This window comes from Physcomitrium patens, chromosome 3 (assembly GCF_059467195.1).
Source record: "Physcomitrium patens ecotype Gransden chromosome 3, ASM5946719v1, whole genome shotgun sequence".
Lineage (NCBI taxonomy): Eukaryota > Viridiplantae > Streptophyta > Bryopsida > Funariales > Funariaceae > Physcomitrium > Physcomitrium patens.
In genome coordinates this window covers 20,564,636-20,577,050 of record NC_143412.1, presented here as the reverse complement: position 1 = coordinate 20,577,050, position 12,415 = coordinate 20,564,636, and the positions used below count along the sequence as shown (strand labels likewise).

Here is a 12,415-nt window from a genome sequence, read left to right as displayed (position 1 = left end):
TATTAGATCTTTAATCACTTTTGTTAATAATATTTCTTTATATAGGAACTTAATATATTTATGTTTTTGTATTTCATATATCTTATTAAAAAATGATGAAATTATTTGACCTTTATATTCTTTTTTATTTCAATTAATTTTTATAATTTATGAAATAAATGATTTTTGTATTTAAAATATTTTGTTAAAAAATACATATTTATATGTTATTAGTTATAAAGATAATATTACAAAATCAAATGATCCATATGTAACATACCTAAAATCCGCAAATCAACTTAAGTTACAATACACTTGCTATAATCATTATTATTAAGGTCATTAAAATTAGACTTTTGTCTTTTTCAAATATCATTTGAATTATTATATATTAATATACTTCTTATTTTTTATAAAACTTTCTCTCAAATATAGTCTTATTAGTCTATTTATAAAATAAATCATAATTTTTCAACTCAAGGGATGTAATGCATAATCTTTAACCACCACCATGAACATTTTGACTAAGTATGACATATTACAATATCTATCTTGGAAGGCATGTATAACAAATACTTTCATGACTTCACTTTTATTTAGTTGAATGAAATTAGTTCCATCATATCTTTTTTTATTTAAAAGACTTTTTAAAATATTCTATTTATATCAAATATCTATTAATTTTCTTGTATACTTACTAAATATAAAAATATCCACTAGTTGATAGAAATCTTTAACATTCAAAATAATATAAAATATCAAAAGAAGATATATTTTTTGAAATAATTACACTATTGATTATATTTCTTCTATAAGATCTTTTGCTTCATTACTTCAATCCAATGATTTCAAAATATTATTTAATTTTTTTAAATAATAAATTTTTTTAGGTTCTATATAATTTTATAATAGAAAAATAATGTATTATCATGCAAAGTTTCATTAATATTATAATTTAAAATTAATAATTTTTTTTATTTGATGGTAAATTACTTTATCAATATAAATTTAAAAAGCCTTTAATAATATTTTATTTCTTATACCATATATTCTAACCACATCAATTATGTTATTTTTTTAATATTTTTTTTTAAAAAATTACTATTTTTAATTATATTCTTGATTGGAGGTTTATAAATTGTTAATTTTTTTTAATAATACAACATTAATTAGACATAATTTGTTAAAACTTGATATAAATTGAATATTTATAGTATTTGAATAAAATTTAAGTACTACTTTTTTATATCTAAGTACAAGGATTCAATTTAATCATTGTCTTTTTATATGAGTAGATCTTTTAATAATATTTTTATTATTTTAAGTTTTTAAAATTAATTTCAAATATAATTTTTTTGAAATATTTTTAAAAATAAAAATGCTCCAATTATTGATGCAAGCCTTGAGTCACAATTCATATTTTACAAGCTTTGCATTCTATAATTTATATCTTATGGAATATCATTTTTTGTTAAAATTGTTTCTATTTTGTATCAAAATTTTACAACATAATATTCTAAACCTAATATTATCTACTTTTAATAGATTAAGTTTCATACATGGTTTAATATTTGAATTTTTTGCTTCTAAAATTATTTATTCTTATGCTCCATTTTGCCAATTATATGTTAGATGTCCTACCTTGTAATGAGGTTTTATGTTGTAGATTAGAAGAGTCTTAGACTCTCAAGATAGATTAATTCCATTTCATTGGTATCAGAGTGAATGTTAGATTATTCTTTGGTAGTGTATCGATAGTCATTATTTAGTCTATAGGTCAATTCTTGTGATCACACTAGATACTATATTGATGCTACTACAAGCTACTCTTAAAAAGTCAACCGAGAAGTGATAAGACATTACAATAGTAGAGTCAAGTAAAGAACTTACACAATGGGAGATATGGTAGAGTAATCCTACATGGAGGCTCAAATATAGCACCTTCATAGGCCAGATAGCTACTTTGCAAGAACAAATAGAAGCCTCAAGAATAAGGGAATTGACATCTGCTAGGTTGAAATAGAATAAGCCTAATACATATTTTAGGACTTTAAGACAAGAAGATGTATGTCAATAGCTCTTCAACTTGCAACAATACTTCTAACTATTTAGAAAAAATACTACTAAAAGAATTATGTACTCAACTAGTTATTTGAGAGATGTGGCAGCCATTTAGTAGCGACATTGAGTTCAAAGCTATAGAGCTTAAGGTGAATTTGGTAATTGGGAGGACTTTGAAATCGAGTTTATGAATCAATTTTGGTCTATCATTGTAGAGAAATTAGCACATAATTAATTGTCAAATCTTGCACAATTTAGGTCGATGCAAGTTTATGTCACTTGATTTAAGTCCCTATGTCTCCAAATTGACAATGTTTCGGAGGCAAAGATTATGAATTGATTCTTACAAGGTTTGAAACCTAAGATCTAGCGAGAGGTGGAACTAAGGGATCTACAAATATTTGAAGAGACAATTTGGATTGCAAAGAAGATTGATACTATAGATTTCAAAAAATATAGAGTACGACCTATAGCACGAAGTTCTATGCCATTACCTAATATTATGGCACAATAACCAATGCCAATGGAGATTGATGCTCTACAAAGATCATTGACATCACAATGATGATAAATATTGATATAAAAGGAATTGTATTTCTATTGTTGGGAGCCATGCCATCAGATCAAAGGTTGTTCAAAACATCAAAATTCAAGCACCAACATAATAAGGCAAGTTCATAGTTTCCAAACTCACCAAGTTGATAATGAGACAGAGCAAGAAAACAAGGATTTCTAGTAAAGGCACTAAGGGCCAATATTAGGGATAGCTACTATCTCTCAGAGAGAAATGGCATGGCTTTAAAAAAACTATAAAAAGAGACAATTGATACATCTAACAGGATTACTAAGAAGACAACCATGTTGAGTGCTTGTAGATTGTGGTTCTACAAAAAATTGTATCTCAACTAAAATTGCCAATCGATTTAGAATTAAAACTAAGGCAATTAAAGGAGGAAGTATATACCTTATAGATGATCAAGAGAACGTATTGAGTGAGACATGTGAAGAAGAAACTTTAAAGTTGATTGACACTTATGTCTTAAGAAAGAAATTTAAGGTAACAAAGCTAAGATATGATATTATCCTTAGTATGTCATGACTAGATATATGAAATAACTAAGTTGATTGGGTAGTAAGAACAATCTCGTTTAAAGATAGTGGACGTAAGGTGACTCTTTGCACCTCCACATCAAGTGAAGAAGAAAGTCAATTTACAACTAAAGACTTATTTGTAGGGATGACCTCTATGAAGAAGCCAATATAGCATAAGCAACCAATATATATGATGGTTCCAAATCTTCCATTAGTGGTAGGAAAGGCAGCCAAAGGAGTAGAAGAGATAGATCAATTCATATGAGAATATCCGAACATTTTCTCAACCGACCTATCTAGTGGCATACATCTTAATCGAGGTGCCTCTTTTCAAATAGAACTATTGCCTAAAGCTAAACCAACAAGTCAACCAATTTATCACCTAACACTAAAAGAACTTGAAGAGTTACAAAAGATATTAGATGAATTCTTAGAAAAAGACATCATTTGAGAAAGCACATCACCATAGAGAGTATCTGTACTCTTTGCATCCAAGAAGGATGGTAGACTTTGCCTTTGCATCAATTATTGAGGCTTTGATAAGCAGATTGTTAAGAATGCATATCCACTTCCACGCGTGGATGATATTCTTGACTAACTTTGAGGTATGACCATCTTTAATAAATTGGATCTTTGGAGCGGCTATTGATAAACACTTATTGCAAGAAAGGATATAGAAAAGACGGCATTTTGTATGTGTTATAGACATTTCAAATGGATGGTTTTATCTTTTGGCCTCATTAATGCTCTAGCCTCTTTCATAGATCACATAAACAGATTGTTTTGGGACCTTTTGGATAAGTATGTATTTTTCTTCATTGATGATATTCTCCTATATAGTAAAATCTCTAAATAATATAAGCAACACCTACAAGAAGTATTGAGCCGGCTACAAGTTAGTCACTTCTATTGTAAGCAATCAAAACGTGAACTTTGGAAGTCTGAAGTCACTTTTTAAGAAAATGTGGTGTCCTCCAAAGGTGTGTATAGAGCAAGGTAAAAGTAGTAGAGGATTAGCCAACCTCCAAGGATGTTTTTAAAGTCGACTCATTTTTAGGCCTTGCTGGATTATATCATTGTTTTATTTGATAATTTACACACATCAATGTTTCATTGACAAACCTATTGGAGAAAGGTGCTCCATTTGAATGGCAATTAGAGCATCAAAGTGTCTTTAATAGGTTGAAAGAGACACTCATTACTACTCAAATATTGCAGCTATATGATTTGAATCTTCCTTGTATGCTTCACATTGATGCTTCCAACTTTGCCACTAGAGCGGTTCTTCAACAAGACTTTGGTAGGGGCCTTCAATCTGTCACATATGAATCATGCAAGTTGAGAAGGACAAAGCATAATTACTTTACACATGATCAAGAACAATTAATGATTATACATGCTACAAAGATGTGGTGACACAATCTGTTGAAGAAGCCAATGGTTGTATGGAGTAATCATCGGCCCTTACCACATGATTTGCATTTAAAAAATATGAAATCATGACATCCTCATTGAGAAGAATAATTGCAAATTTTTGATATCTAGCTTGAGTACAAGCAAAGGTAATAACATACTATACTGTTTATGTGATCTATGAAAGAGGTTGAAAGAGACTAGACTTGAAAGATAAATTAAGAGATAAGACAAAAGTTACTAATATTAGAAATATTATTCCAAATCTAATCAAAGAGGTAGAATGGAAGGAAGCTATACATTGGAATGCTTATTTTAAGATAATTAGCAATTGATTGAAGGTGGATAATATAGACTATCAAGATTATAGTCTTAGTAATGGCTTATTCTATTTTAAGAGACAAATTTATATATCCAACAATGCTATACTTCAAATATGTATATTTCAAGAAGGACATGATATCCCTATATCTGGACATCTAAGGCAAGAAAAGACTCTAAAACAAATCTCAAGGACATGATTTTGGACAACTTTGGATTGTGATGTTTGAGCTTTTATGTACTTGTACAAGTGATATAAAAGTAATAAAACATGCAACGCAATGTCTTCTAGACTATTATAGCCAATTTTGCTACCTACAACATGTTGGAAGCAGGAAACTATAGATCTCATTACATGTTTGCTGCAGACACCTCATAATTATATTGCAGTTTCTGTCTTTAAAGATTGACTCTCAAAGCAACTTCTCTTGGTCATGCTGCACTTAGGTATTAATGCCCCAGTGCTTCCACGAGTCTTCTTTGATATTATCTTTTGTCACCATGGATTATTTTGTGTCATCATTTTAGATCAAGATCTACACTTCATGGTATCGAATTGTAAATGCTTATAGTATATAAAAATTAGTTAAAACATATTATATGTTAATAAATCTAAATGTATATTAGAGTAGTTAGTATATTAAATTAAAAGAAGTTGATATAAGAAACTTTACTTTGTTTTTCTTTTACTTGTTTTGATTTTGATATATATATATATATATATATATATATAGGATCTAAATGTTTATTATGAAGCCTTGGAAGAAGGTGGAAGCCTAAGGATGAAAATCTAAACTAGTATGAGGCTAATTGGGAGGGATGAAAGTAAGGTAAGGTCGGATGAAGGTAAGGAATGGAGAACTTCATCCCTATTAGTCGAATACCATACCTAATAGGCTCTCAGGAGGCTGCCTGCAATCTTAACAAAGGTTTTGGCAACTTCAAAGAGGGCATTTGGAAATTAAAGACAATGATTGTAAATTTTATGATTTGGATTACAATTTGTATATAAAAATTAGAAGATTTGGAGTTATGGTAAAGAATATATAGTTGTTTGAACTTAAGGTGTTAATTTTTATATATACTATTACTCTTTTGAAGATATGAAGAGTTTTACGGCAGATTTTGAAGATTGAAAGATGCGGCTACAACAACAATTTCAAGGCCTATATCTTTCATGAAAGAATTATTACTTTTGAAGTTTATATGAAGGAGTTATAGGGAATTGAAGGCGGCACTTTCAAATTAAAGGCAGTAAATAAGTGGTTTTATTTATATTAATGGTTGGAGCCATAACTTCATTTTTTGGATAAATTTTTGGCTTAAAATTTTTGAAGATTATAATATTTTGTGTCAAAAAGCTATATATAAAAATTTCATGGAATTTGAGCTTATATTTTTGTGAGATATTAAGAAAATTATACTTGGATATATAAAGTCAAGGGTTTAAAGCCATTGTTAGGGTTTTGAAGATATCTTAAGATCCGCCATGAATTTGCAGTTGAAATTTATTATTAAAATTAATAAGATTACATCAGTGTGTCATGTAAAATTTGAGTTTGTTTGGATGGTCGGATTAAGAAATGTGAGGTGTTGAAGTTTGGAAAATTTTCCATATAAGGATATACAAGGTTTTAGAGGATTTTATCATATTTTGGGTGTTGTTAGTTACTTAAGGCTTATATATTTGGTGTAATTGCTTAAAAATAGAAATTTTATATATAAACTTAGGGCTTTCCTTATTTTAAAACTTGATTGAATAATTAGTGACAATCAAAAGTCCAGCATTTTCTTGACGCAAATTCTCTCTACTCTAATAATGCAAAGTTTTTGGCAAGCCTTGTTTAAGTTACTAGGCATACAACTTGCCATATCTACAGTCTTCCATCCTCAAATAGATGGAAAAATAAAGCTTGCAAATCAAACCTTAGAAGATATGTTGAGGGCATTTGTGGTGGTTCATCATAATGATTGAAATGAATACTTGATGCCATTGGAGTTTGCTTACAATGATAATATTCAAACAAGTACCAATCATTCATCGATTAACATCCAATTGTATAAGCAACTCTCTATTATTCCATTGACATCAACCCGACATTGGAGGAATTTATATAATGGCTTATAACAACCTTATAAGAGGCAATACATCGCCTCTTTGCTGCACAAAATCAATACAAGTAGTATGCAAATAACCACCGACAATACAAGATCTTCCGGGAGGATGATCAGATGTTACTTTTCAATGCCAATTTGCCACTTGTTACATCAATTCAAATCTGTAAATTAGTACCTCAATGGCTTTGACCTTTTCAGATTTCTGCAATGATTTTTGATGTCACATACCACCTTGAGCTTCTGCCACATATTCAAGTCCATCTAGTTTTTCATATTTTGCAAATGAAGGAATTTCATACCAAGCCAAAGTGCTTTCCAAATTGACATCAACCACTACCACCACTAGTTGTAGTTTATGACCAACAAGAAAATGAAGTGAATAGCATTTTGGAGCATCGCAACCTTTGCCGTGGTAGTAGATGTCCACAACTTTAGTACAAAGTTCTTTGGAAAGGTTATTCTATCCACGATGCAACAAGGGAACCTGCACAAAACCTCACCTATTGCTAAGAGACAATTTGGAAATACCATCGAGAGCAAAACGAAGATGATATACATTAGTGAAGGAAAATTAATAATAACAAGGTATAGATAAAATATATGTATTATTGAAACGTAGGAATAGATAATTAGAACCATTTTTGAGAAGTTATGGAAGTTTTTAGAATTATGGTTAGATTAGTGGACCAGATAGGATCCACCGTGGAACATTTTAGAAAGAATTTACTAAGGTTATCTAAGTGGAGTCTATCATAGAACCTTCTAGAAAGAATTTATGGCAGTTATTTAGATGGGGCCTACTATGAAACCTTCTAGAAGGAGTTTAAGGTAATTATCTAAATAGAGTCCATCATCTAAAAATATTCTAAAAAGTCTAAGGTGATAGAACAAAGTATAAATAGGATTGGCCATGGTCTTATGGGGCATCTAGTTAAGTATGGCCTTAGACCTTCTTTCTTAGTTAAGTTTGATTTTACATCTTTCTATTCAATTCTATTTTATTCTATTTCTATTTGTACAGTTTTAACTTTTTTGTCCTATTTTATTTAATTTTGTTCAATTTTATTCTGGTTTATTTTGTCCTACCTTACAATAAAGTTATATGTTATTGTAGATTAGAAGAATTTTAGACTCTCAAGTTAGACTAGTCCCATTTCATTAGAACTTTATTATTATTTACTACAAATTTTGATATATCCAAGTCAATAAACTTCATATGTATGTACTATATTTTTTGAACTTGTCTCTTCTAAAGACCATGATTACAATATTTTTAGGCTTCAAGTCACAATGAACCATCTTCATGTAATAGAAATAATACATTTCAATAGCAATTTGTATCATTATAGCAATTTTTGCTTAAAATTGTCATTGTTGAGGATATTTTATCAAATAAAAATAGTACAAGGATTCTATTGCTTTTCTCTATATCAATTAAGAACTTTTTAATATTATTTAATTTTAAAAAATAGCTACAATATAAGACCTTGATAATGCTTGAATGATTTAATTGTAAAAATATAAGACCTTTTTTTTAGAAATGCTAATTGCATTAAGATCCTCAAATAATATAACTTTGGTGATTCTTTTGAAACCTAACCATATCTCAAATACTTCCGCAATTGTATTCTTTTTCAAAATTTTGGAATTTATTCAATATATTGGATAAATAAATTATAAAAAAATATTATTTTATCAAATTCACCACCTTCAAGTTAATAGATACAACTTTTCCATCAAAGAATATAAATAATTGGCTTAAAGGTTTTTGAATCTTGAGAAATTTCTTTTGCTTATTCACACAATCTTTCATACAAGTATTTTTTTTTATCTTGCTCAATTTCTTCCAAATCACATAGATCAAATTAGTTTTGTATTGAAAATTCTAAATTTTTACATAACTTTCTTTTAGTAAAAATATCATAGACTATGTCACAAAACCACTTTAATTCCAAGAGTAGTTATCTAAATAACTTTTTGCCATCAAAACAACTTCTTGCCAATTTTTTAAATAACTTGTCACCATTCTCTTTGCTCTTGCAATAATTTGATTTAAATCTTCTAATATTGGTTGCAGAATTTAAATTTTGGATCCAAAAATACCTTTGACTTCTTTCCATTCTTCTTTTAAATTAAACAAATTAGTTTTTACATTACTTTGTATTAAAAGAATCTACTTTTTTCATTTCAAATGTCTTCATATCCTAATGTTGAAATTCCATGCTCAAAGAAAACTCTATGTATTTTAATAAATTGATAAAATTATCTTAACATATATATAAATAATGAATCATTTATTTTTATTCAAAAAAACTAAAATTACATCTATATTATTTGTTATATCTTTAAATAAAATTTTATAATATAAAACTAACAAAAAAAATTGTATAAAAATATTCAAGCCTTACTTTGTAATACTAAAGAAACAACTTATATTAATTCTACAAAATTACATGTCTTTTTTAATACAAAACATAACAATCTATGGTCCATGTCTTTAAAACAAGATGAATCTTGCACCATTGTAGATGTAAGTTAAAGCAAATGTATTGAATCCATTGGTAAAATCACAATTAAAAACCACCTCTGAAAACTTAAATTCATTTCAAAAACAAAATAAAACTTAAGAAATTGAATAATTCATATGACATTATCAAAATTAATAGAAAATTCTTATGATACAAAAAATTCTCTCTATTGTCAAAACAAAAAGCTTCAAGCAAAATAACTATTATACACAAAAAAAAAAACAAAAAAAAAAAAAAAAAAATATGTAGGTTAAAGAGAAGTGAAACTAGTAAAGAACCCATAAAGAGAGAATGGAATGAACTTGTATTTGGGCCTACAAAATCTAACCCGAAAATGCAGCATCTTCATGTGCACCTGCACCACAGATTTTCAACCATGGCCATTATTGCCTTGTAAAGAGCCTCCTGGAAAAGTGGCACCATCCACATTCCCTACCAGATGAATCTGCAGTGCTTTCTACACAAAGATGTGAAAGCATTTAGTAAATAATTACCTGCTCCGAGGAAATTGAGCGTGGTAGAGGTGTTGGAAACGGTGAGTGGTGAGATAAACTTGGTCGGTGTGCTGGCTCAGTTGCCACATCGACGTCTCAACATACTCTGGAGGACATCTCAAAGCAGAGTAGCTGTCTGAAAATGAAAAAAGGCTAACATGATGCCGATGTTATCACACCGTCATATTTCAATACTTATCGAATATCTTAGTTAAGCCAGAGGTTCCGAGAGCTTCATGCAAATGGTGTTCAATCGACAAATCGCGAAATTGACTGCGAAAGTCGAGATGATTAATCGCCACTAGCAGTCAGCAGCTCGAACACCAATAAACCTTGAGTGAACTTCAATCTCGCAATCGAAGAACGTCTTGGTGAAGCGACAAGCTCCGATCCAGACACTGCCGAGCTCTGCAAGCGCAAACCTCGAAAATACCTTGCATTGATACCAGGAGGGAATCTCGAACCTTCTGATGTAAACGATGCAAGCCTGCCTCCCGCTAAACTACGACAGAGCTGGGTAGATGATTACGCTACAGCTGCAGAGAATTACAAAACCAGATTCAATCGCCCGCTGGGTGAAGTTTCCAGGTCATAATCAACGATAGTGAATGAAATCCATGAAACTTGCTGCGTGCATGCAAATTTCAGGGTCTGAATTTTCGACATCAATGTCTTGAAAAGCTCGTGTGGCATCGATCACTCCGCTTGCCATCGAACCAGCGTAGTTAAGGTAGAAAGAATCTGATGCCCTGATTTCGGCAACCGTGAGGTCCGGCGGTTCTCGTACTACAGCCTCAATCGTGGACCGTCCGTGACCGAAGTATTCTTCTTCACATAGAATCCTCCAGGTGGACCGATACAACAAGCATCCAATCATCGCACAACGGGTGCCAGAAAAGTGACGACTCTGATCGAATGCCACTTGGCTGCCGATGCAAGAGTTCTTCAGAGTCGGCGTCTCACCTCTCTTATCCATGCCGTTCGCTGTTACCTCCTTCCACTTATATATTTTGCAAAGATCTGTCTCGAACCATTGTAATTTGACACTGACATCTGTCGTAGTATCTTCTGTGTTAAACAAAATTCTGCTTTTCCTTACGTACCCAGCAATCAGCTCTGTTTCTAGTGTATTCTGAGAAATCTCTCTTCTTTGAAATGGCAACCGTCATGGCCAGCCTGAACGTTGCCGTGGTGCAGCCCATCAACGCGGTGTCCTCCACCAGCCAAGTGCATTTGGGATCAGTCAGCCGTCTCGGAGGTCTGAGGTTGAACGTCGCTCACTCCAGCTTCAGTCTCCGATCTTCCCCCGCGCGCTCCGTCGTTGTGGTGCGCGCCGAGGAGGGCGTGGTCGACAAGGTGGAGAATGCGGCGGGAGATGCAGCCAACAAAGTGAAGGAGACCGCGGGAGCCGCCAAGGACAAGGTGCAGGATGCCGCCGGTGCCGCCAAGGGCAAGTTAGAGGACGCCGGGAACTACTTGTCCGGAAAGGCTGGAGAGGCTCAGGACAAGGCGCAGGATGTAGGGCGCGACGCCCAGAACGAGGCGGAGAAGCTGGGCGACAAGGCTGACGACGCAGGCAGGGACTTGGAGGGCAGCGCTAGGAATGCGAGCAAGGACGCGAGAAGCGAAGCTGAGAAGCTTGGTGTAAGTTTTCGTCTGCCTCCGAAGCTCACTCCGATCACATACTTTAGAGCAGTGTGCTCATCTCATTGTCCCGGATGGTGTTGCTGCTGTTATATGGTTGTGGGCTCGCGCTGAGATTGAATGCATTTCGATGATGTTTGCAGGACAAGGCTCAGAATGCCATAGACGATGCCGGGAACTCGCTGCAGAAGAATGCAGAGAAGGCGAAGAGCAACGCTCAGGACGCGGGGAAGGATTTGCAGGAAAAGGCTGAGAATGCAGCGGATGGTGCCCGTGACACAGCGCATGACTTGAAGAGAGATGCTCAGAAGGGTGCGGACCGCATTTCCAACTGAGGATAGCAGCATCAACAGAGTAGTTTGGGTGTAAATGTCTTGAAGTGTGTAAAATGTAGGCTGAAAGCGCATTCATTGTTGAAATATGCTGTTACCTGTATCGTATTGTAGGTATGAAATCTTGTTGCTGCAAAACTCTGTACAGCTATCGCAATGCGTGTATTCATTCTATTAAAGCAAATCATGTTAAAATTTATGGCGCATTAAACCTGTGATTGATATGAATGTGTAAAGGTTTTTTCGGTAATGTTGAAATTGCTCCGCGCTGTGTAATTTCGTTTCTGACTGTGAGGCTCATGGGAATTTTCGAGAAATTTCTTAGAATTTTGTGTGCTGCTGCTTCGTGCTGTTGCAAAGCCTCACTTTCTCGGGAATTACGTTTAGCAGCATTACGTTTAGGACTGTGGTCACCATTTTCTGTCTTGGTGTG

The 12,415-nt window shown here is 32.5% G+C and overlaps 2 protein-coding genes across 2 annotated transcripts; one reads left to right on the top strand and one right to left on the bottom strand.

The window, feature by feature from the left end:
* Positions 1 to 7,852: 7,852 nt before the first annotated feature.
* LOC112279822 (uncharacterized) lies at positions 7,853 to 10,982 on the bottom strand. The gene is made up of 2 exons (XM_073532915.2): positions 10,007 to 10,982; positions 7,853 to 9,867 (listed from the first exon to the last, which is right to left on the bottom strand). The coding sequence occupies exon 1, from the start codon at positions 10,980 to 10,982 to the stop codon at positions 10,602 to 10,604; it is 381 nt and encodes a 126-aa protein (XP_073389016.1). The 3' UTR covers positions 7,853 to 9,867; positions 10,007 to 10,601.
* Positions 10,983 to 11,050: 68 nt separating this feature from the next.
* LOC112279820 (uncharacterized) lies at positions 11,051 to 12,179 on the top strand. Its single transcript, XM_024514560.3, has 2 exons — positions 11,051 to 11,650; positions 11,794 to 12,179. The coding sequence occupies exons 1-2, from the start codon at positions 11,162 to 11,164 to the stop codon at positions 11,983 to 11,985; spliced, it is 681 nt and encodes a 226-aa protein (XP_024370328.1). The 5' UTR covers positions 11,051 to 11,161; the 3' UTR covers positions 11,986 to 12,179.
* The last annotated feature ends 236 nt before the right edge of the window (positions 12,180 to 12,415 follow it).